The sequence below is a fragment of the Dromaius novaehollandiae genome, chromosome Z, assembly GCF_036370855.1.
Source record: "Dromaius novaehollandiae isolate bDroNov1 chromosome Z, bDroNov1.hap1, whole genome shotgun sequence".
Classification (NCBI taxonomy): Eukaryota; Metazoa; Chordata; class Aves; order Casuariiformes; family Dromaiidae; genus Dromaius; species Dromaius novaehollandiae.
Window position 1 is genome coordinate 15,747,250 of NC_088132.1, and position 25,962 is coordinate 15,773,211.

At 41.5% G+C, this 25,962-nt stretch overlaps 1 protein-coding gene across 6 annotated transcripts; it reads left to right on the forward strand.

Moving 5' to 3' along the window:
• Nucleotides 1–220: 220 nt before the first annotated feature.
• On the forward strand, nt 221–25,526 carry PTGR1 (prostaglandin reductase 1). Of its 6 annotated transcripts, none has more exons than XM_064501907.1 (11): nt 221–239; nt 13,866–13,964; nt 14,584–14,690; nt 16,659–16,704; nt 17,425–17,484; nt 18,781–18,948; nt 20,391–20,508; nt 20,810–20,965; nt 22,557–22,662; nt 23,746–23,864; nt 24,821–25,526. In XM_064501907.1, exons 3-11 carry the CDS (start codon nt 14,585–14,587, stop codon nt 24,929–24,931), a joined length of 990 nt encoding a protein of 329 aa, XP_064357977.1. In that variant the 5' UTR covers nt 221–239; nt 13,866–13,964; nt 14,584; the 3' UTR covers nt 24,932–25,526. The 6 variants fall into 6 exon arrangements, with proteins under 6 accessions (XP_064357977.1, XP_064357979.1, XP_025958915.2 ...); XM_026103130.2 differs by lacking the exon at nt 221–239 and adding an exon at nt 294–312; XM_026103127.2 differs by lacking the exon at nt 221–239 and adding an exon at nt 8,588–8,726.
• The last annotated feature ends 436 nt before the right edge of the window (nt 25,527–25,962 follow it).

Sequence of the window (25,962 nt, forward strand, 5' to 3'; positions counted from 1 at the left end):
GAAGGAAGGAGCGCCTCCAGAAACGAGGGCCTCGGCGTTAGGGGGTGGCGGGCACGTTCAGGTCAGGACAGGCAATCTCGACGGGCGAGCGCGGGAGCCCTGGGAAGGCCCCCTGCAGGCGGAGAGGCGCCGTGGGGCCCTCGCGGGGTGGGGCGGGGCTGGCGGCCGTTATGCGCCTGAGGCGGGCGGTGTGGGCGGGGATCTGCCTTTTCTCGTGATGGGCGGGGGCTGCGTCGGGCGTAAGTATAAAACACTTGTTGGAGGAGGGCTGGCCTGGTGACTGGGAATTGATACCAACCTGTCTGTTCGAAGGTGATGTCTTTGTTTGGGGATCTTTAGGTATTCCCAAATTTGTCTGTTTGGATTTGAGAAAGCTTCTATGCGAGTAGGGTGGGCAAGCAGCCTCTGCGGCGTGATCCTAGTTATGGCGATGGAAATAGCAATACTGAACCCTGAAAAGCATGCCACGCTGAACAAAATGAGCTGGAAACCTGTGAAGGCAGTAGCTGCTGTGCAGACCTTAAAAGGAAAAATAGAAAAGTTATCTGAGGATTTTTTTTTTCTCACAACATGGAGATTTTGAGACTTTAGGTAGGTTGCCCAATGAAATGGACATAAAGCAGACCCCTAAAATACAGAGATAATGAGTTTGGGAGTTAATTTCAAAAAGCCATTCCCTCTTCAGGTGAAACTTAGCAAGAACATGGGAGGCTTGTAGTTGATTTACCAGCAGCTGTGAAAAGGCAAAACCAAGCAAATACTGTTATGTTAAAGTTGAATGTATATTTCTCATACTTAAATCTTCAGAATTACAATACAGTTTTTTTTGTGTAAGTAAAGGAAGGCATCAGTAACCCATATTTGCAATATAGGGCTAATGCAAGGAGCAGTTGGCTGTGATGCCAGCATAACTGAAAAACTGTCAAAATGAGGAAAGTTCAGTTCTATTCCCCTAAAAAAAGGAAAATGCTTGTTTAATTTGTTGCTCTTTACAGAGGTGTTCTCGTTTAAGGAGAATGAAGAAAGGAGCCTATTCAAAAAAAATGTTCAAGGTGTGTTTCATTTAAAGAATAGTAGGTGTCCAAAGCTGCACTGCTCAAAGCAGATGACTGCTTAGACCAACTGAATGCATTTACTTTTTCCTGAGATGGCTGAGTTATGCTGTATGCTCGGATCAGTATTTTGCAGAGGATGTTATGTATTGTACTGTCAGATGAGCTTTAGTGTTACTGTTGAGATCCATGGAACTGTTGTGTTTGTACTAAATTGTCTAATCTGTAAGCAGAGGTTATTTTAATCAATTGAAGTAATGCAGGCCACAGGTGTACATTATAGGAAAACATTATTTTCTTCATATGCCCACTCAGCTTCAGGAATTATTTCTGATGCAGCATGGTTATTGCACCTGGTATAAGGCATTATTGTGACAACATTGCTTCTGGTAGTACTATAACTAGGAAGCACTTCAGGATGCTTCTCATTTGTTAGCATCTGGATGTCATATTGAAAAAAATATTTTGAAGTATGGGGAAGAATCGGAATGACACTTTGTAATCGTGTAATCATGATCAAATACGCCTTTTACTTGGTGATTTGAAAGCCATTCATACTCAGGGCAAAAGTTGCCAAACATTTGGTGCCTGAAGCTGAGTGCCTGATTAGTTACTGTGAGAAGTAGGTACTTGAGCTAGCCTGCAGGCGGCACCTGGTTGTGCTTCAAGGGGCAGAAATGATTGCTGAGCAATGGGTGTCTCCCTGGTTGGTTGAGGAGCCAATGCCTTAGTGGTTGTATCTACTGTTTTCTCCTACCAGGCTCGCTACAGCCTGAAATAAGAAAATGGAAATGAAAAGTCATTTCTGAGATGAGAAACCTTCCTCTGTGAAGATAACAAATATGTGTGTTACGTATTTGCTTATTACATGTTATGGGCGAAAAAGTGTATCCTTTTATCAAGTGGCTACCTGATAGCTTTATGACCTCTTAGGCCCTGAAAGTTGGCCTGCTATACCTGCTACACCTGCTATAGTTGGCCTGCTACACCTGTACACCTGCTATAGTGTAAAGGTAAAATGCACTATTTCAATGAGAGTGTTCAATTTTAAGTAAAACTGTGCTGTTGCTACTTAGAACTTTTACTTTACATGCTTGAATATAGCATGTGCTTTGAGGGAGGAAAACTTTTTATCATTTGCTTATCTAAGAGACTTCTTAGTTTTTATCTCAGCATATAAAGTTATCTTTATATAACATACAAAGTTTATCTTAACATATAAAGTATGCCAAATCTGTAACAGATACCATTTATAACTCTGAAGTGACAAACTGATCTTCTACAAAGGTAAAACCTTCATTAATCTTACAATGGGGGAGTGGAAGGAAGAACAAAGGTCAAACACCAGACCAAACATTAAGCAGGCAATTTAGAAACTTTGACCTTCCTTTCTGTCAGATAAGTGAAACCAAAGGTTATTTCCAACCTAGGCAAGTTGAATACTTATTATATTTTTTTCCCCATGGTAATATTGCAGTGAGATGGTAATACTGTTAATTCTGAAGACAAGTTAACATAACTCTTTGTGTTCTCTTAAAGGTAGAAACAATTTCTACCACTACTAGTATGTTGATGCAATTTCTCTGGTGTAGTACCAATGTTTTTTAGTGCAGAAAATTAGTTTCAGTGTAAAGGCTGGTTTCAGCAATCTAAAAGGTCTACTGAAAGAAAAAAGCTACTGTGCTTACATGTTTGATTAAGCCATGTGTTTAGAAATCAACTCTGGCAGAGTGTATGAATGGGAATTTCATGATGCAAAAGGGTAGGGAAATATCAGATGGCACTGTGTCTAGTAAACGGGCATAAAAATCTGAGTGAGATCCTAGAGAAATGGAAAATGATAATCATTTACTTAATGTCTGAGTAAATTAAATTTAACTCATACTCATTCTTTCATAAATTTCACTTACGCTTTTATACCCCCATACTCAAAAGCAGCAAGATGTGTATGCCGAAGTGGGAAGGTGATCTGGGAGCCAAAGGTAGCTGCAGAGGAGGCCAGGGCAGAATCCTTAGCAACAGTGTGCAGTTCCACATTTTAAGGTTGCATTGCTCATATTGTTTGTGAAGTTTCATGAGTACCAGTGAATTCCATGCTGCTCCTACGTCAATAAACTACTTTCATCATTGTTTGATTTCAGCTATATGAACCAAGCTGGTTTTCTGTGGGACAGGGCTGTTGGTTTCTCTGACATTTCGTTAGTGGACAGCAGGAAGGCTGGCTTTCTGAAATGGTCTTGTGGGCTTCCACTTCCTTACTGCTCTTCCTCCCCCTGGGAAATGCCATGGGTCCTGTTGATACAGTGGGGTTGAGGAGTGCATCTTTGGGTGTTTGTTTGGAGGCTATGCTTGGTGTGTTCTCTTGATGACATTGAATGGGATTTTCTTTCAATGGAAATTGGGGCTGAAAATGTCAGGGCTGAAAGAGAGAGAGCTTAGATGAGGCAGAGTTTTGTAGTCTGTCAGCGTCCCGAGAGAGCTGCTGAGCACACAGATGTAGAGGAGTGCCTGCTTCTGCATGTTCCTTTGTTGCTTCATAGATGGCTGAGGGTGGAGGAGGGTAGAAAGAGGGAAAGATTCCTTTGGGGAAAGTGCAGGGGAGTTTGTGGCAATTGGAGCTGGTCCTTCCATGCTGCAGTTCTGGTCTCTGGAGAGGAAGAGGTAAGTACCTCCACATAGCAACTGAGCTCATGCCAAGGGAGGTCAGGACTTGCAAGCTGACCCCTGGACCAAACTTTCCAAGATGGAAAGTAGGACAGTGGAACTGTGGCCCATTATTAGCTGCTGTTCTCATGACCTCTCATTTTGGATTTGACCTATGCTCTTCGCCTACTCGCAAGATTTTCAGGAAGGGATGATGCTGTCTTTTCTTGGGCCCTCCCCATAGATACGCTGTGGTGCTCAGGTCTGCCTGTGTCTAACCCACCTGGAAGCAAGCAGCAGCACTCCTGCCTCTTCCCAAGCTGCCTTCCTCCTCCACCATGGCAGGCCCAGTCCCAGTGTCTAGCAATCTGGCCTAAGTGAAGAGGGAGTGTTGGGGGCACCAAGATGGTGGGCATGGCATACGCCTTGCATCACCAGGAAGCATGTGGAAGTGCAGCCAGGGCTTTCTCTCACACAGTGCCTTGCTTCCTGGAATACACCATTCTGACCTAGCAAGACTGGGCTGGACCATGCCCAGGAGAGGACTAAGCGGGTGCCCCCACACTGTCCTTGTGGGGATTGCGAGGAGGCATGGTGAGGTGAGTACTGAGTGAGCAGTGGGACTGAGCGTCTCCATTGAGCTGGGTGTCACCTGAAATTGTGATAATCTGTTACTGCAGTAGTCATTCAGACTAGGTCCCATGAACAGTTTTAGATGTTATTTGTTCAAAGTTGAACTTGCAGAAGTTGAGTGTTGAATTGTTGCAGGGGAAAGGTTAGCTCTGTGGTTACGTCAAGAGTTCCGCACATCAGAGAAACAAAACCTCCTAAGTCAGTGGGTGGCCAGTCCAGCAAGTTTAGGTGAGCTGGGTTCTGGAGTCCATCAGAGCACAGGAGAGGTCCTGAGAATGCACATGTGTAAGAGTCCCTACTTTTGGCCTGTTTTGTCATTTTCTAGATGACAGGTGGCTGGGTAGAATGCCTCTGGTTGCCACCTGGGCAGCTGTAAAACATCCCTCAAGATATATTGCTCCGCCAATAAAAAATGAGATGTTATGATAATGTCTCACAGCCCTGTTCCATTAATCCTGTAGTATGGCTGTGTATTTCTTCGTGCCTCAAATAAGAATGTTGTAGTTGCACCTGTAATTTTTATGCTTGTATTCACTGTGGTATTCACTTACTTTTCTTGCTTTTACAAAAACTATTTCTGTGGATCCCACTAGATAGTGCTGACATTCTCTGTCACCTTTTTGATCTGTAGGACGGCATTGTTTGATCTCCCTTCATCCGCTCACACCCAATCCAGTAGGGTTGTTTGCTGTCTAAGACTAATTCTAGCAATTTATTGGTGAGGTGCTTAGTAAGTTTCTTGTTCCACCAGCTCATGCCCTTCCCTATGCTTATAGCTTTGCCTATGCTTGTTTCATCTGCTCATTCCTGGACTTTCTCTGAAAAAGATGAGTTAGAATTCAGCAGTTTCCTCTTTGCAGCCCCATTCCCTTCTTGGAATGCATAAATGTAAGGGGTTTGTGCCTTCTTTTTCATTTTTGTCTCCTTTAAGTCATTGTTAATTGATTGCCCAGACCGCCTGGGCCAGTCTGACCATCAGATGGCCACCCACCCATGATTCGGAACAGCAGCAATCATAATGTCATATTTATATTATTATGTTATATTGTTATATTATTTTTATGCTGTTATATATGACAAGTTGGTGCAAAATGCATGCAGAGCTCTGTAGTTACATCATTATATTGATGGATTTGAACATTTTTTTTTTAGCCATTTGAAAAAAACTGGCAACATTTACCCTGCTTGCATACTGTTCTTTTCAAATGAAACATAAAAGAGCTGGAATATTTAACAAAATGGGACAAAATGTCAGTAAGGGAACCAGAGAATCCAGATTTCCTTTGGATTTGTGTCCTGTGCGTAATGGTCGTACTGCATGAACCTTAGTTCCCCAGACATTTCTTAAGTCCCTGTCTCACCTATGAGTCTTAATCACCACAGTAAATATGACTCTATCATGTTTCAGTGCCTCCTTCTCCAGAGAGTGGTGTTGCAATTCCATCCCATTTCAACAAGATCCCACAGTTTCCATCTTACCTTTTCTTAACCTGATTATTCTCCCCAAAAAAGTTAATGTTGCTGACACTCCAGAGACTTTGTCCTCACTGAAGACACAAACAGACTCTGCTCTCCTTCTGGCTTGCTGTTTTCCTAAAGGAAGTAAGGCTGTCTCTTTAAGACCTCTGCTACTCTGTCAAATTCAACCAAAATTTCCCAACAAGTTCAAAGGTTTTGGAGGGGTCTGGAAATCCGTTACCTTGGTCAATAAGTAAAATAAAGTGAGTTCAAATTCACAAATGTTTGCAAAAGGAATAATGCACCAGCATTCAAATTTAGCGGTATTTCTTGGAAGTATTGGTACATTTTAGAAAGTATTTCAGGATAGATACTGATGCATAAAGGCTATTTAGTTCAAGAATCCCTATTAAACAGCTTATGGCTGAAACTTCAGGAAGCATATCACTTGGTATACATTGTGTCCCATCTCTATCCTCTTATATCTGCTGTACGTTCAATTCCGGTTGTCCCAATCTGGGGGGAAGGAAAAAGGCTTTCACCCTACTCTGTCAATTGTTGTGTGCAAATATCACCCTTGTCTTCAAGAAGGGCAAGAAGGAGTATCTGAGGAACTACAGGCCAGTCAGCCTCACCTTGATCACACTTGGTGATGGGGGTAGGGAAGGGATAGGGAAGTGTAAATACCTGATGAGAAGGTGTAAAGAAGACAGAGCCCAACTCTTCTCAGTGGTATCGAATGAACGGACAAGAGGCAATGGACACAAACTGAAATACAGGAGATTGCATTTAAATAGGAGAAAAAAACTTTTTACTGTGCGAGTGATCAGACACTGGAACAGGTTGCCCAGAGAGGTCGTGGAATCTCCCTCTTTGGAGATGCTCAAAACCCATCTGGACATGGTCCTGGGCAACCTGCTCTGGCTGACTTGCTCTAGGTTACCCTGCTTGAACAGGGAGGGTTGCACTAGGTGGCCTCCAAAAGTCCCTTCCAACCTCAACTATTCTGTGATTCTAAAGGTGGTGGAAAACAAGGGTGACTGTGGACACAGTGATTTTTTTCTTTGGTCAAATTTCAGCAATGTAAAAGAATGCTTCTGGTCAACTGAGACTTTTTATTATTAAAAAAAAAAACAGTGTTATCCTGCAGCTTCGTTCTCTACCGCTGTGATTTTTTTTTTTTTTTTTTTTTTTGTGCCTGGCTGGCAAATTAGTCAACTGCATAGCTCTGTAATGACCATGTATTTTACAAGCTTTGAGTTGGTGTGAGACAGGGAGTCTTGGGTCTTAGGCTATGCAAATTTTTCCTCCTCTCCTTTAGTCTCGTCTCTTCCTCACAGAGGCCAGGCAAGCTGGTAATTGGTTGGAGTTTCCTGTACCACAGCACTTTTCTCATTTGTTAGTGTGTTGTGTATGCGTGTGAGTCAGAGAATAAATGGTACACAGACATGGAAAGAAAAATGCTTGTGTACAGATACAGGTATCCTTCCATGTTTCATATGAAGCACTGAAGAAAAGAGTTCTGTCACTGTCTTCCTTTCTTCAGAAAAGGGGTTAGAAGGTATATGAAAGCCTTCCACAGGTGACCTCTCTGTAAGTCGGTTTTGGGACTTTCAGTCTGATCGCTGTAACAGTGTGGCAATAAAAGTGATTGCTTTTTTAGAGTAGATTGTTTATAGATATGGTTTGTCATTGAACAATAGCCTGCAATAACACACTTTTAAATCTTGACTTTCTGTGATGTACTGAGAAGATAAATTTAGTTAAGCCAGTGCTCTGGAGTGAGAACTGTGAAAAGTATGAATGAGGTTTGAGAACACTTGAAGTATGCTGTTAGATTCATGATTTTAACATGACTAATTATCATATTAGACCTTTGGGTTTATTTGACTCCAAAAATCACAGAAGTACTGGCTCACAGTGGCCATAAGCTTTGTAGAATGGGTAGCTGTGTGTCTGCCTTGTTTAATCTCTTGTTCCTGAAGGAACGAAACTCTTTCCAGTCTTTAATGTGCTTGTCACCTTTTCAGTTGAGTAGGAAAGTCATAGGATCTGTATTCTACAGATCTAGATGTTGAGCTGAAGGCTAAGGGTCTGGCTGCGCTGTTGTCTCAGGAAAACCAGGTCTGCTTGCAAGAAAGGGAAACAGAGAAGTAAATGCAGTGACTTAGAGGAACATTATAGCAAATGTTTAGATAGAGTAGTACCATGGCCAAGATCAAGGCAAGAATTTGCTTAAATGGGAGCTTAAGTCAAAATCTGCATATTATTTAGAGAGTTACTTGCATAAATCAGATCATTTATAGGGTCATAGGTGAGCATTTTATAGCCACAAAATCTGTCCACTGAAAATAATGCATATCTAGAAGTGGTTTCTATGCCGTGCATAATTGCTTGCATCTGATCTGTTGTTCTTTCCAGGCAATATAAACTCGTATCTATTCTCACAGTAATTTCAAATCTCTCCTTTTCCCTGGACAAATGTTTCCACATTTTCAAGAATCTCAGCAAGAGAAAAGAAGGTTAATTGTGCAGTTTCTTTCTCTCGCATGCTAAATCTCCTACTGGGATGGAAGGTTTGTATCTGCTTTGATACCTCACTTGACCTGCTATTCCCATAAAGGTTCAGGACCCTTGAGAAAGAAGATCCTGAAGGAGAAAGTGAGACCCTGAGTAAACTGCAGTCCACCTGAATGCATCAGGGCAATGGAATAGTATGTAGTCAGGGTTTGCAAATGTGCAAATAAATCATTTGCCAGAGAAACCAAAGTCCAAAGAATCATTGTAGTTGTGTGTCTTCTGAATCTCCAATTATGTAACAAAACAAAAAAAAAATTGAAAATGCAGTCCTCAGGGAATCCCATGACAACTCTCAGTCTTTCTGGTTTGGAGGGGCCCTGATCTTCACATGCTGAAGTGACTGAACCATAAGAAAAGTAGGTAAGCTAAGAACAGGGGTTAAGGATTTTTCTTTCAAGCCTGCAGATTTGCAGTCTTTCAGATCTCAGTGGCAGATGTAATTCTTGCTCTAACTCTCCTGAGTTAGCTTGTGTTAGACTGGGTGTAAATTTGACAGAAGAACTCCATTTTAGCTTGCTTTCTTAGGAGGAGGGCTAATATTGTGCAAGTTGTATGTGCATGTGTTTCATTTTGAAAGTATGTTATTTAAGGGGATCTAACTCTAAAGCTATGTTTGACACATTTAATAAAAAGAAGGAGAGAATAATCCTGAAGATGCCTTGATATGGGAAGACACACATCTTATTAGACATTGGTGAATGCTTCCTGTGGAGGAGAGAGTGAGAGAGATGCACGCTCCGCTTTGCAGAAGATAGGAAAGGCCTGTCACCTGTGAGTGACCAGTCTTCATGGGTTGTGAGACAGATGCCTTTCAGGGACTACGTCACAGTCTTTTGGTTTGTCTTTTGTGGCATCTGGGAGACCTAAGACAGCATTTTGCATAGATGCATTTATTTGCATTCTCTGTGGAATATTAAACTACTGCACTGAGCTGTTTTGTATGTGCTGAGAGAGCATGGAGGCCCTCTGGCCTTGGTTGTAACATGCTGTCTGCAGTCCAAAGCTATGCATAGTAAATAGTAGTGTAACAGGTGCTGATCACTGTTCTGTACTTTCACAGGCTCCATATTAATTTTTTAGACTCCCACTGAGCCCTCCCTTTTCTTTCCTTTTGTCCCTTTATCTTTCCATTTATCTATCTCTCAGTCTCCTACATATGGATATATTGCAATGTTAATGAGTTAGTCTGAAGTGCAGACCGGCTGATGACAGATGTATCTCTGATATGAACTGTAGGTGGTTGACAATCGATGTATCTTTCACCTCCTTCCAGGGATTGATAAGCTTTGCATGAAGAAGTGAATTTGCAGCTTCATTTTTCTGTAATGCAGTGTCATGCTTGCTTAGCATGTGTCTGCCAGTGATAGCTTGGGAGTGGTTTGTGTTTACTTCATTTCTTAGCACAGGAAAAAAAAAGCGTTTTGTGACAAAGCACTGTAATAGCTAAACCAGAGAGGAGGAAGGGATAATTTTTGCTAAGATTTCCAGGCACTTAGAGTACAAGGCCATATTTAATCTCAGATAATTGGTAGTGTATGAAGAATCCCAATGTAGCCTCTGGATCATAATCTCTAAGGCCAAGGATTTGTGAAGTCCTTGTAAGGATATTTTTAAATTTTAAGGTCCTGTAGGCTGTTGCCTGGCAGATAGCTTTGAAATACCACAGAAGACTGCATGAGTTGGATCTGAAAGAGGAGACTGGATCAGGTGATGATTTCCTGAATAACTTTGCTATTTTGGTGATTGGCTTTTTTTCCTCAGCACCAATCTACAGAGGAATTATTTCTGAGACACTTGTTCTACTCAGTTTATAAGCATACCCTGCTTGCTCTTATGTAGCTAGTGGCCTAGTTGGTCCTGCTTCAGAATGGAGGTAAAAGGAAACAACTATTACAGTCATATCTGCAAATTCATTGTGACTAGCAGCAAGATGAACTGTTAGCCTAACCCCAAGTTTGCATTAAACTTATTTGTAACTGACAGGCTTCTAAGACAGTTTTGTCCTCAAAGTTAGATTTGGGCAAGCCGGGACAAGGAAGCATTCCCACACATGATACAAATGTAGCTCTTGGCCTTTAAGGAAGATTGATGGTTTTACTGTGGCTGTGGTATCTTGTTTGACTCACACTTCCCTAAGAGCTTTACTACTCTTCTACTTTAATGTGAAGATTTCTAGATATACTACAGGTATCACCACCTTCTCTTCATCCTCCAGTCAAACTCTCTCAAGCTTCTCAAATTTGACTGTCCTCTATTTTAATTCTAGCCTTCCTCTCCAATTGTTAGCCTCTTCTATGGGATCCCCTTCCCGTCTCTTCCTTATTTTCTTCTCCACTTTTCCTTTTTGTGTTGTGGGCATCCTTCCCCATTCTGATTTTGGAGACTGAGCTGTGACTATGTCCCCAAAAGTGCTTTGCTTGCAGCTGTGCTACAGTTTGTACCACTTGTGGCGTGAGAACACAGGCTGGATCTTTGCTTTGTGGGTCTGCAGTTAGTACACAAACCTGAGATTCTCCAAATCATTGTTTCTTTCCTAGGTGTCTGATTTTATGGAAAAAGTTAATAGCAATTAATGTGAAACACTACCCTTTGAGAGCTCGGTGGACTAGACCAGAGGACAAGGAGGGTTTGAAGAACACCAGAATTAATGTTGTCTTGAACTTCAATTGCAGTGAAAGCTTTAATGATTCATATGTAAGAATTCTATACATGTAATGTCATCACCTGAATTTTTTGTGGGGATTTATTAGAAATTAATTATTTTCAAGAGTCCTTTTATCAGTCTCATTTACTGTCATTTCTGTGTTTTTTAAATCACAGCTGCCTCTGAACTAAAGGTTATAGTGGTCTGTAAAGCATGTTGTAGAGAAAATATATGAATAAATGTATTATCCATATCTACTGAGTTTAACAACAAAGTACTTTCACAGCACAGTGTTTGCTGCTTTTAGAGTTGAGCGGGTGGCTTCCACATGTTTATTAGTCCAGCAGTGCTTTTAGCACATCTCCAAAAAACGTTACATCATTGTCCTTTACTCTTCAGAGTTCTTTAACGTGTAAGCAGCTTAGTTCTTATCAGTTCTTATCAATTCATATCTACAAATATAAACAGTCTCTCATTGCTAATCTTTGTGAATCCACTCACTAAGTGTGTGTCTGTGGTGGTTTTGGTTTTGTCTTTCCTCCCAGGCTGCAGCATAGCTCCCTAGCTTTGAAATGATGGTGGTAATGAGACTTCAGTACAAGGTTTGAGGAGTCAGCATAAAATTTGTCCCGTTCCCAGTTTTAGTGGCCTAAAAAAAAATAGTTGAATGAAATTTATCTTGTAGTTTGTAGAAGCTCTAGTGAAATGCCTGCTTGAAATGCTGTACTGAAAGATGTGTGTATCACAAAAGTATGGAGATTTATAAAGTGGTGTGAAGACTGATGTGAATGGGAAGGTCTGGGCGTGGAAGCATGAGAAAGAACAGCAGAGGAAAGGATACAAATATTGAAAGTATTGATGGCAGTTAGATTTGCAGATTGTCAAGGTGACAGCATGTCTTTGTGCAGCTTCTCAGAACACTCAAATAAGGAAAACGAAGAACAGCCTGAAACAAGGGACCTGTACCTGGACATAAGCAAAGTCTCAAGTTATTAAGAGGTAGTGGTGGGAAGGTAAAGAATGGGGATGGAGACACACAGATAAAGAGGCAAAAAACAGTGAGCACGTATTAATGACTCACAGAGGTGGGACAGGATGGGGAAACAAAGTATTGCTGAATCCCAGCAGTACAAAAGGCACACCCAGAATCAGCACATGGTTGCCAACTAAGAGTTCAAGAGACTGTGTTGAGCGCTCACTAACCAGTGTCCCTTGTCCCCCCACATTCCTGGCCAGACCACCTGGGTACATGGGTGCTGGACAGATCACCAGGACAAGCAATCTTAGTGCTTGTGAGTATGTGTGTGTAAGAGAGTAATTGAAAGCAGTTCTGTTTTGAAATGACTTCACCTTTTCCTCCTGTCCGGTCTTTTACTGAGTTTGCTATGTTGTTACAGTGTCACAACAGTATTTGCTATGAAAAGTACAGGTAAGCACTGCTAATATCAAAGCAAGTGCAGCCATGGATGGAAAAATCAAGCAAGTGGCACTCCCCTGACTTTTTTCTTTTTTAAATGTGTTTGCAGGTCAAATTGCAATTGCTGCAGTTAAGTCCGTGACCTTTGTTCTTGTTGTGATTTTATGTGGGCTATGAGGAGTGCTGGTTTTGGCTAATCACTTACTAATGCCAAATGCTTCGGCAGTGCACTTTTATGACATGCAGTGCTTTTACAATAAGCTTAATGATACTGCCTCTCACTGTGTGAAAGACATAATGTGAAAGACATACATGTTCTGCTGTATATGGTTTCTTGGTGCAAGTTTCTAAAGCTGTAAGCAGGAATGCTTGGACTATGCTGTGCTCGCTTCTGATCTTTACACAAGATTTGTGTAGTGTAGACAACATTTTGTAAAAGAAAGGAAGATTCCCAGTTCATGGCACAGGGCTGCTGAGTGCTGACAATTTTCTGGGTCGGGTGTGTTCTGTTTGGTGAATCTAAATAATGCAGAGCTTGCCCTGTTCTCCCTAGTGCTTGCTTGTGTGCTTTTAGAAAGTTTTGTTTATTTTCTCAGGTCTCTGTTCCTAATTAGTACTGCTGCCTTGAGGTGTTAGTAGTTAAACATGCTGTTAAATATTGGTTTCTTTGCTCTTTCCACCCTTCCTATCTGTGTGGTTTTTTTCACAGGGGAAGTTAAAATGGATGAGAGTGAAGTCCCTGGACAAAGTTTTCTGCTGTGCTACATGCCTTATAGTAGCACAGTGAGACAAAATGCCAAAGCCTGCCACCATTTCTTAAGATGTCTCTGCAATCTGAAGAGATCAGAGCATGCAGAGACATAATCACACAAGTCTTAACCCTTTGGTGCAGGTACTGGTAACAGTAAAGATGTGACACCACATATATGGATACAGATGTGATTTGAGAGCATGCAGGCATTTGACTATGTAAATCTTATGATAATTTTCTGTCACAGTAGTGGTATACATATGGATCATTTACCTTGTTAACTGATGGATGGATTGAGCAATGACTTTTCATTCATCATTTTTTAATTAAGGATTTCTCCAGTGGCAGAACTCTAAGGGTTTTAGGACTAGACTGGTGAGATGTGATCTGGAGAAATGCCTACTCTGGGGGGAAGGTTGCAGTCTCTAGACCTCAGTATTTTGTGGATTCTAGAACTCTGTGTTTTGTGTATTTCATTTACCATATTCCAGAACATGCCTATCTAATTTAATGGATACTGAATTGGAATTCATTGATAAAGTGATCTTAAATTTTAACGGGAGAAAGTTGATTAATTTTAGGTGTGCCCTACGTGAGATTTACTGAAGGCTTAAGTTTGTGCCTGAGGAGTGGCCTTGAGGGCGGTACCTCCTTTACTGATAAAAGCAGGGGTTTTTTGCCTTTTAGAACGTGTGTGACTTAAGAAGTCCGGCCTCTCACTGAGTTGGTCACAGAAGCTCTTTGACTGATCAGCAGAAGTCAGAGATTTCCACCTGCCCATTCTAAGTATAAACTTCTTTTTATTTTTGCTTGTTTATGTGCTTGTTTAGAGGAATGAAAAGGGGACTCTGAGGCTAAAACAAATGCAAGTCATGTTTTAAGGAAAATGCTGGTGACAGTGTTTTCTGAGTTTCAAGCATGGAGCTTGGCAAGTGGATATACTTTTTCTTTCAGCGTATGAGAAGTCACTGAAAGACTTAGAATTTAAGAAAGAGGTCATTCTTACCTTTGTATTTCTGACTTGCATTTGGGTTTAAGCTTGTAAAAATTTAGATTCAGTGCTCATCCCATGTAGTCAGGGCAAAATTGAGAGTTTAATTGCCTTTTTTTCTCCGCTCTGATTGGGGTGCTTAAACTAGCAAGGATTAGTGCCCAGCAGGCAGAGAAGTCTAGCAGGTTGCAAGAAACTCTGGATTGCTTAGACAGTGAGAGTACTTTTCAGATATTTGTTGGATCTGTTGATATTTCCATAGGATTTTCAAGCAGAAGCCTTCATGTGTGACAGGATGTAATCAGGATGCTTGACCTTTCCTGTTTCATAAAGTCTAAACAAGCCCCTGCTAGCAGCTTAATGCCATTTAACAGCTCTTTGTCAGGTACTCTTTAAATATGTTGTTTTGTGCAGGATGGTGACTGCCAAGGCTTGGGCTCTAAAGAAGCATTTTGAAGGTTTCCCCAAAACCAGCGATTTTGACCTGAAAAAGATAGAACTGCCTAAACTAGTGGATGGAGGTAAGTAGAGTGACATCCATATTTTCTGGAGGTAGTACATTTTTTCGAGCTTGAGTTTTTGGAAGTGGCTTGGCATAGGTTATCGCAACCCATGTGCCTTGGCAGAGCAGGGCAGTCACTGAAGAACATGCGTAGAGATGGGCTTGGTGGGTTTTGAGAAATGCTGCCTTCTGGTAGTCCCCCTGAAACTGATGTTGAGCTCTTGCGAAATGCAGTGCGAGGCGATTGTGGCATGCCTTTCTAAGTCCTACTGTGCCTAATTGCATGTGGTGCATCATGGCAAAGCTTTCCAAACATGTTTGCAAATAAAGCTCATGGGACAAAATTACTGAAGTGGTATGCTCTGAAAACCAACTGCAATAAAGAACCAGAATTCATTTTATTTAGAAGGAGAGAAATGAAAAATGGCACACACAAATGAGTTAACTCTACTAAAACCCAAACATACCTTCCGTATGAAAAGGTGTCATAGGCTTTTTTTGCAAATTCCTTGGGAGGAAGCTGGAGAAGGTGGTAACCTATGGGGGTGCCTGGGTTGTCAATGGAGTTCTTTAGGTTGATAGGGAAGGAAGGTACTGAGCATTGTCATGGGGGTGACAGAGTGACTGGGATGGGAGTGAGCCTGTAGCTGTTTGGCAGGGACAAGATGGTTAGGATGGTCCATGGGTGCCTCCTTGTCTGGGAGTCCTTAGGGATGGAGGCAGTGGGGGCTGGTCTTTCATTTAAAGAAGTAGCACAGTAAGGTAACTTCTCTCTGCATTCAAAATTTGTTTCTCTGCCAGTGCTTATCTGTGGTATTCGACCTGTTGTTACAGCATGTCAGAGCAAATTAAAACAGATGAATTGCAAAGGTTTTATTCCTGTGTTTCTCTGTTTTGAAAGGGGTAAGGAATAGAATAACTTCTTTTACTCAAGAGATGTTAATAAAAGAATGAACCTTGGTTTAGCTTCACATGGACGTCTACACACACCATTCACTTGACCTTTACAAAAGTTATATCAGTTTAGTAGGTGCCTCAGAGAAATTATATTGAAGTGCTAGTTTTGTTTACAAATTAAAGTCTTAAAAGGTAGTTTCTTCTTATATAAAATAGGTACTTTTAAGCATCCTTTTAGCATCTGTAGTTCTATAGCATTCAGGCACACTTAAAAAGGGGGGGGGGGGGCAGAATTGTATGCCTGCAAGTATTTGAGAACATGGAGCCAATCATTCTTTCCCTTTTTAATCTTTGCAGCAAGGGCATAACCAGAGTAACGCTTTTAAAGGGGACGGCCTTCCTTGTTATGTTATTTGCCTTGATTATTCTTCCTGCACATTCTGAGCAATGGGAAAAGATTTATGTCTAAATATATTTCTAGCTTTTATTAGCTAGACCACTGTAGCACAGACAATAAGAAGTATTATTAGGTGCAGAATTGAATGCTAAAACTTATGTGTGAATGAAAGTTTAAATTAAAATTTGTTTAACAATATACTTCACAAGTAACATTAGAGACAACAAAGAGGATGAATCTAAGCTACCTAGAGAAAGTGTGTTTTTTTTCTCTAAGGGAGGAAAGTGATGCTTGTTGTTGATCTGTCCCATGATAGCTGTAGTCTCTTGGCACTCTCTGGTGGTTGAATCCTGACAAGACATTTTATATTTGGGTCACAAAAAAAGCTAGTTTTTTGCTTAGGGGTCTAGCCTGTTGAGCTTTCTACACAGAGAGAAGGTAAATAAAAAATAGCACTGACAAGAAGCTAGTCTTCTAAAAAGACACTTTCTATGTTCGTTAATAGCACAGTGTTTATCCAAACACTGAGCAAATAAATTTAGTAGTTGTTCGTAGTAGTTTATCCATAAAGGTTGACGGGATATAGGGCTTGTGAACTAGAAGAATTCCTGTAGCTTTTGTTAAAACTGGGTTGTGGGACCTGTGCTGTATTGTACTGTTGATGCCTATGCATTTGCTTTGTCTTTGTTGCAGAGGTGCTGCTTGAATCAGTGTTTCTCAGTGTTGATCCTTACATGAGGTATAACTTTTTTCTTTTTAAATTGCTAGCTAGGTTAACTCGTTTGAGCTCCCAGCTTAACCATAAAAGCTCATGCAGTGGGAGCATCCTCCACTGCCAGAATGCCAGGTGCATTTGTTTGCTTTGTGTCAAATGTGTATAAATTGTGATGCTCCCTGTATGGAGCTGTGCCAGATTCAGAGGGACTTTGCCGGAGCCCTAGAATTTCCTTGGACTCTGCAGTTACTTTGTGCTGTCTCTTCCCGTGGAATACAATGAACTCAAACGAGACTGCAATCTTCCTGTAGTAGCTGCTGTGGTTATCTTAGCAACCCTGTGCTTAAGGATTTGCATTCTAAATAGGAAATTGATGGAAATAGGGTGATTCAGGCACAGAGAGACTGTGTATTTTATCAAGAGCTATGAAGAAGTCTGGCAGAGCCTGGTCTCAGAAGTAATTCTTTGGTGTCTTGCAATGGCTTGTAATGGTGGGCCATACCTGGAAGGTTAATGCTATCTTGTCCCTGATTCTCTAGCCAAATATTCAGTCAAGATGGGATGCTTGAGTTACTGGCTGTAGAAAGCTTCAATTTAAGTCATTACAGAGACAGGCTTTCTGCATTCTGTTGAGCATGACTGATTACACACTGTTTCTGGGTAAGCCAGTAGCTACTACTCTGCAGCGTATCTGGAACATCATTATCGTTGCTTACAATAAGCCATCTCTCTGCTGTATTACAGACTTTACAGTGAAAAGGACATGAAGGAAGGGGACATAATGATAGGTTCCCAGGTTGCCAGGTAAGATCTTCAGTAATTTGTTGTCTTGTGCTCTCACCTTGTTATCCACTACCTGGCAGACTCCAAGTCATAAAGGAATGTACTGACCTTTGAGAGATTTGCAGCCTTATATTACCTTTTCTTGGCATGAGTCTACATACTCTAGCAACTGTATTCTTTGTCTATAATTGATTGGTCAGTGTTTATTCTCTGTGAACCTCTTTTCCCTCTTGGACAGCATTCATACCTCCTGTGCCATCTGTATATTATTTGTGTAGGTGATATGTTCAAAGGAAATTTTTACAAGGAGAGGTGTGAAAGGGCAACAATTATTGTACCTGATATGAAGTGTCAATTTCACATTTTAAAATGTGATGTGCAATAATTGCGTACCTGAAACTTTATGATGCTACGTATTCTAGCTGAGAATACCTCAGTGTCACTTAGGATACAGCTCTATGCATAGCCAAAAGGGCTATCTGGCCCTAAATTCATCTCCTTCCAAGTTTATGGTAATTTAGCTGCACCATTTTTTCTCTTGGTCTGTTTGCTCACTCTCTTGCTGCTCAGTTTCTGCCCAAGAACATCTGTGGCCTTTGATTACTGTGTTTTTCTGCAGAAACACTGAGGGAGGGGATAAATTAAAAGCCAGATCTGCTGAACAGAAAGCCAGCTGTTTTCAATGTTTCAGGGCTGTTTGCCTCCTCTTTCCCAAAGTAGTTTTCTCATTAGGGTAGGGAAGTTGAATTTTCATTTTGATATAGAGGCAGTATGAAGTATGAATCTCTCTGTTATTGGTCTTAAGAAGATTTTTGGTCTTAAGAAGATTTTTGTTGCGCTAGGATGTTCCATCTTCAGTATATTCAACTTTTGAATGAGGTTCAGGTTTGCTGATAAGGGAGCTGTTCATTCTAGCCTGCCTATGATTCAGCTTCTTGCTTTTCCACCCTTTAAACCCAGCATCCTCTTTCTTGCCTTCCAGGTTGTAGAAGCCTAGTCTGAATTCATAACAGATTGGTGGTAGTCAAAATTGTTGGCCTCTATATAGGAACATAGGATTTGCATGGGTAGGATTGTGTCTAGGAGTTCATCTTGCCTAGTGTTCCTCCGGTGATAAGAGATAGTCGTCATTTCCGAAGAAGCTTTGGAAGCCATCAGCATCAGGTACATGCCCTGACATGAAGTATTTCTTTCCTCCTGCATTACAGAGCAGCAGAAATAAAGCAGGGAAGGCCTGTTAGTATTTCTTTTCAAGAGCCAGTAGGGATCTGTCTCAGAGAGGGTATTCCATTTGTTTTTTTCTCTTCTTTTAAACAGGATTATAGAAAGCAAGAATCCTGCTTTTGCCGTGGGAGCCTTTGTTGTGGCTAATAGTGGCTGGAGAACTCATTTCATCTCCAATGGGAAAAATCTACGTTCTCTTCCTTCTGGCTGGCCGGAATCACTCCCCAGATCTCTAGCTCTTGGGACAGTTGGCATGCCTGGGTGAGTACTGAGATCCAAAGGAAGCTGTCCTCTGAATTTTTCACAGTGCAGGATGTTTCTGCATGTGTGTATAGCCTTTTCCCCTCACCTTATTCTACTGTAGTAAAACCCATGTGTGTACTTAAGGATGCCCTCATGCTGTAGAGGAACTGAAGTTTGGCCCATTCTATAGGCCAGAGGAAAAAAACTTTGAATACTCCATTCTTTTTTTTTACTTTACTTTGGAGGTGATGGTGTCTTTCCTTGAGGAGGTGTGGTTGGGCAGAGAAAGGCTCCAGCAGAAGCTGGAAAGAACCCAGTTCAATCTGAATTAAACTTAACAGAAAGACTCAGATTTCACTGGCATTTGGACTAGGTGGCTTCTGCAACAGCCTCTTCTGCTGTTGCTGTATTTCCAGAGCTACTCCCAAATTGGAAAGACACAGCTGTTGCAGTTTGCAGCAAAATAGCAATCCTTAAATTCCACTGTAGCCATCAAACAGAGCTCCTGTTCTTGAAAATCAATAAAAACATTATTGTATTCTCTTGGTCACCTTTCCATACTCCTTGCCTCCTCCTTTGTAGCTTGTGCATGAAATATTACCTCAAGGAATCCTTTTGGCACAGGAGGCTTTCGAAATAATTGGTATATGCTATAAGATGCAGAACTTACATTTCATTCTGAAATCAGGCAAGACACAGACTTTTCCATACAGCTTCTAGACAAATTCACCAGTTGGGAAGCTTTAGGCCTGAAATGAGAAGTGTGGGAGAAGTTTGAACCTGTTAACTGTTGGGATTCTGGGCTGACTGGTCAGGTTGCTTCAAGAAGCCTGCAGAGTCGAATGTCACTTACTGTTTATGTGATCATTAGAGCATGCTTAAGCTAAACTATAGTGGTTCTTAGAGAATGCTATTTACTCAGTAGCCATATCTGTACACAGTAGTCCTCAGAAGCTGTAGACCAGTGTTCAGCAAGGTTTTGCACCAGTTTTCTTTTTCTACAAGCCTGGATTTGTGATGACTGTCTTAATCTCTGCCTTGATCTGATAGGAACTAGCTGGCAACTGATATATGTCTAGCCTGGATTTGTTCTCTCTTCCAGCTCATAACTAGATTGTCAAATTATAAAGTGAATCTCTGCATTCCTCCTTTTGGCTACTGAGCACACGGAAAGCTGTCTTCAGCTAAGGTAGACTTCTGCCGCAGCGTCCTGTTTCCCAGTAGTGTATCTTGTTTTTCTGAACTTCCTGGAGCCTTTTAGCATAAGCAGATGTGTTCGCAAGCTAACTTGAGAAGCTGTTTGGACTAATTTTTATTCAAATTAAACTAGTATCTCATAAAGAATGGGGAAAAATGAACCTTGTTCTGGTGATGATGATATTTGTTTAATGTGGTCAAGTCACAACTTTGTGTCTGACGTCTTTTATTCCTCACAGAGCATTCTTTCTTTTTCTTCCCAGCATCACTGCATATTTTGGTCTGTTGGAGGTCTGCAAGATGAAGCCGGGAGAGACGGTGCTTGTTAATGCTGCAGCTGGGGCTGTGGGCTCTGTGGTGGGGCAACTCGCTAAAATTGGGGTGAGTGGCTTGAACTATTCATACTTGTGCCACGGAGGGCTGATCTGGAAGACAGAGGAATAAGGTCATGAATTATCAGGAGACTGAGGGGAGGGTAAGAATCTCTGAAGGGATGTCTGCAGTATGGTCTTGAGCTGGGAAAAGCTGCTGAAGAGGTAGCAGAGCTAATTTTAAATTTTCTAGAGCTCAGGAACTGACATGTTCATGACAGCCTGGCTTTCAGGGTAAGCCCAGTGCTCCCTGTAGGTGTCAGTCTGTGTTGCCAGGGGATTTAGAAATATTTTTCTTTCTTTCCTTGCAGGGTTGCAAAGTGGTCGGCTGTGCTGGCTCAGATGAAAAGATTGCTTATCTGAAAAAAATCGGCTTTGATGAAGTCTTTAATTACAAGACTGTTACATCTTTGGAAGAAGCACTGCGTAAAGCCTCTCCTGATGGCTATGACTGTTTCTTTGATAATGTGAGTTCAGAGGGAGGGACTGGCCAAGAGCAGACCACTGTCTTTACTTAGACTGTAGCAGGAACTCAGTGTGGTGTAAACCCCGTTGAGAAAAGGTCTCCTTAAGAGCTTAGTGCCTCTCTGTTTCCTTCCCAAACTTAACTTGGGAAGTAATAGAAAGAGCAAGCATTGAAAGAGAAGCCTGGATTGTTATTGTTGTTTGTGAAGGGAGACAGAGTACTCTCAGAAGTATGTCTGGTCTTTGGGAGGTGAGGGGAGCAGAACACATTTAATCGAGGCTTGTCAGAGAGCTGCAGTTCATGTCTGGGCCCACCTTGAATCACAGACAATTCTCTGCTGTTTCTGGAAGTGGAGCAAGGGTGAATGGCACTGCAGTGCACAGTCCAGGCGACTACATACATAAGGCTATAAAAAACAGTTACAAGACCTACTTGTAAAATTGCTACAGTGGTCTATAAAGTGTTTCTGACCTCTCCCAGGCACAATTAGAGTTAACGGGCTATGGACTGTTCTTGATAGGCTGTTTGAAAGTGACTACGCTGTTTTGGAGGCTAAGAGAGTTTACTAGCATGAAGGGAGTCAAACCATGTTGGTTGTTGCTGGAGCCAGAGAACAAGCCCTGGCCTTTTTTTAATTTCCTGGTGTAGGTTGCGTGTGTATAGCATACCTACATGGGGGTATTAGCTGAGGCACTGGCCTAGATGCCAACAGGGCAAGCCACTGAGAGTTAAAATGACAAGTGGCAGACAGATATCAAAACTCCCTGAGTTACCATGCGGCCTAAGGGGAAGCCACCATTACTGCTTTAGCATGTCTTTCTGTCAGCAGTTTGACCACTGACCAAGGGATGACAGTGCTGTACTTCTGTGTGAACTGGCATGTGTCCCACATTTTTCTGGGAATCCTTGTGAATGCACAATGTCAGGGCAAAGCACTTGTCACTGTGGCCAGAGTTCTTGGTTGCTTTGCATCTCCCTCCCACCTTTAATGTCATGTGCTGTTAAGGTCTTAAGCAGCTTTTAAGGTCATGTCCATTCCCTTCCCTCTCACTTCCAACTTTTATGCAGGAGTCTCCTCAGCAGTAATTTTTTTCATGACTTTTCTCAATGAAAAGCGATACCCTTCTGATACAGCACATCCCTGCGGGCTCCTTCTTCACTGGGAATATTTGGGAGAAGAAAATCATTAAGTTAAAGCTTGTCATCACAATTGTGCAGACAGGTAAAAGTGCAGGCTGGTGTGGGGGAAAAGCAGAGGTGGGCCAGGAGGTGTTCCTTAAAGAAAGGGATCTCTCTAAGGGTGAGTCCTGCCCAGCACTTCCAAACCAAGCATCACGAAGACAGAGATTTGAATTAAAACTGGTTCCCTGTGTTCATGGCTATTTCTTCAAAAGATACTGACATAGAATTCACATAGGCTTTGACCAAGTGTAAGGGATTCTGCAGCTGCAAAAACTTTGGAGTAGTGAAACTTAGCATTTTTCCCTTTGATTGAACCTGTTCTCCTTGGTGCAACAACTTCAGTCTGGCGAGCTGTGGCAGGCAATGCCAAAATTTTTTTCTAATACCACATTTATTCTGGTTTCTTGTAGGTGGGTGGGGAATTTGCCAGTGTTGCCATTCACCAAATGAAGAAATATGGAAGGATTGCAGTTTGTGGAGCTATCTCTCTGTACAATGACAAAGTGCCTCAGAAAGGTGTGGGCCTGCTTTCTTTTATCTAAGTTTAGTTACTGTTTGGTCGTGGTACAGAGACATGATGGGAGACTGGAGCTTTTTACTGGTTGTTTCAGTGTGCCATTTGAGTGTATGTGCGTGTACATTTAGACAGCTGACCATGTTCTGGGACAGCTGGTGTGAGGCCAAACTCCCTATACATTCACCCCCTTTTGTACACACTCATAACAAATGGTGAGCATCAGCTGATTAGAAATGAAAGAAAGACTAAACTACTTAATGTAGGATTCCCTGGGGATCCAAGTAGATACAGATGAGTAAAAGAAGGCAGGTGTGGTAGGATGATGACATTTGCACAATACATACTTTTAGATGAGGGAATGCATTTTCTGTCAGGTTTTTTAGATGAAGCAGTTTAGTTTTAGTTTGTTGTTCCATTTCACAAGAGCCAAGAATCTGGCTACTGGTGAAACTGGTGGGAAATATGGCCAAGATGCATGTTCATTTTCAGTAGCAGGCAGTTTTCCAAGTTTGTCTTCTAGAAAAAAATAAAGGATGTAGAAACGGAATTCTCTCTGACAGCTGACTAGCCTCAGACTCCCAAATCACTTTAAAAATGGGATGGGCTTTTGAGAGTGGTGAGACTGTCATACCTAGGGAACTGTTTTTTTATGTGTCTAAGTTTTTTGAGATTAAGAAGGAGTAAGAGAATTTGCCAACTTCCAAAGAGTAATGGGACATTTTGAGCTTTAAACAGGCTATCAAACAAGCTGGCAAAACGATATTTTCAGGATGAAGCTGAAAGCTTTGGCTGAAACCTCAGCCAAAATTGAGGCCACTTGACTCCTGAATTATACTGTTTCAGAAGTGTTGGGCCTTTAAGCTCAGCTTTAGGGATCTGGTCTTTGTTTTCCTGGGTGACTGTGTCCATGAATTCTTGGTCTTTAGTCCTGGATATTCTGTTTGGAAAGGACAGAAGTTGCTTCTGGCTGGAACAAAGTGATGAACTTTTCTTTACTAGCTAAAAGCTTCTCTTTATGCACTGGGTCTGATTTTAAATAGAACTGTTCCTAAAGGTGGATTGCTGATTCCTTTTTCTTGCAGGACCTTATGTTGAGGTGCCAATGATCCTCAAAGAGCTTCAGGTGGAAGGGTTTATTGTTTATCGCTGGAATAACCGCTGGGAGGAAGGTCAGAAGGCACTCCTAAAATGGGTCCTGGAGGTAAGAAAGAAGGTGGTGGTTTCCTATAATATAGCATAGTTAATATACTCACACCATAGTTTGCTTTTTCGCAAGGAGTCTTTTATCATAGCTGATGAAGTGAGGTTCCAGTGAGATACTTTTCTTCCACCTGACTTGCTCTTTGAGCATCTTGGGGACACTCAAACCATACCGAACATGCTGCATCCCTTCAGCTGTGTTAAGACCTGCGATACTAGCTGGTGGTCATCACTTAGATATACTGCAGAATATGTGCAGGCTTTTGAAAAACGATCCTTCCACTTTAATTCAAAACACTTTCCTAACAGTTTTAATTAAAGTAATTTCTGTATTTCTCCTTCACACTACTTTCATTTGTAATATAAGCAAGGATTTCCATCATACTGTTGTGCTGGAATTACTGGCAAGAATTTGTGCTTTCATGAAATTGGGAGCCAAGCTTTGAAGGGAGTTACCAGAGAATTTTTCTAATTTTATTTTTCTAAATGGAGGCCAGTTTGTAGCTGTGAAAAGCTCGTGCATATGAGCACTAAAGGCTAAAAGGCTCTAGGTTTTATGCACTGAGGATCTGGGGATGCTCAGCTTCTGGTCACTTGGATTTGCAATTCCATGCTTCATTTTTGATAGAGACGAGCCTAGCTTTGAGGAAATAATCCCTTAACTGTTTGTTGCTTGGGAACTGAGTTGCACTAAATCTGTCATGGTGTGTTTCTGTAGCAGTGATCTTTGCTGTTATGACTGCAGTGGAGGATCTTGGTACAAAAGCAGATCCTCTCATGGAACAGCCATGTGCACATCTAGTTTTGCAAAGTTACCCTGGTGTGCACCAGCTAACATTTGTTTCAGCCGGAACATACAAGCTGGAGAGAATCTGGTAGCAATTTAGTTTCCCAAAGACACTAAAAAGTAGGCAGCTGATGAAATGAAGATTCAGCAATTTGTTTTCCTTTTCACAGAAAAAAATTAAGTACCACGAACACATCACTGAAGGATTTGAGAACATGCCAGCAGCTTTCATTGGAATGTTAAAGGGAGAAAATCTTGGAAAAGCCATTGTAAAGGTCTGAAGGTCACATATCCTGTTCCTGAGAGATTGGCACAGCGGGATGTGATTCTACTTAATTAAGTGCTTTTGCCTAACTATTCAAAAGACATGTTTCTGTCTCTTCGCTGGATGTTTTGTGATGATAACTTTTTAAAATAATTTTAAATGAGAGCAGGTATTTTAGCTTTTGAGGAACTTGAGAATTGTTCCCCAAAGCTATATACAAAGGCTTAAAATTACTGAACCTCTTGCTGTGCATTAGAAAACCATAATCACAACTGTAACAGTTTAAATCAAATTTCATCAGATTTTATTTGAACCAAATTTAAGTTGACTTGTAGAAAAGAAAATGTAGTTCCAAAGGCTTTGCCTGTTGATGGCACATCTGATGACTAATGTCTATTGATTTGCCTGGAAATCAGCAAGAGGGGATTAAGTTTTCTGACCACAAGCAAGGAGCAAGGAATAGGCTAACAGCAGGCAGGGGCTCCCAGCTTGCTCATATGGCTGGCTTTCTTTTCTGTTTTGTTTTGTTTTATTTTTGCTTTCATCAGGAAACACAGATATCTCTACTATTCTGAGATTATGGAAATAAAAAATAAATCTATTAATTGACACTTTGCTTGTGTTATAGTCTTCCTCTTCTTTTAACACTTCTGCTGTTTTTGCTGGAGCTTTCATATGTTTCCATTCCTACTTCCTTCTCACCAGTCCTAGCTATGTTAACATTCATTCATATGGATACAGTCTTGGAAAATGGTGAGATTACTTCTGAGGAATTTTGGTTTTTGTAGAGGGAGAGGAGCGTCATTCTGTATCTTCCCCTTGAGCTCACCCCTCAGTACCATGACGCACACCCATTGAGCACTGTTGAGGCATTCAGGACCAGAGGTTTAAAGGATCAGGCTGTGGGGCCAACAAGATGGGGTTCTTGAGGTACTGCCATGAGGCAAGTTGCTCTGAAGCATGAAGGGAGCCTAGGGACAAATGACCGAGGCTCGCCCTGCCTCCGGCAAGCTTCTGGCAAAAACAGCCTGCCTGAGCTCGGGAATC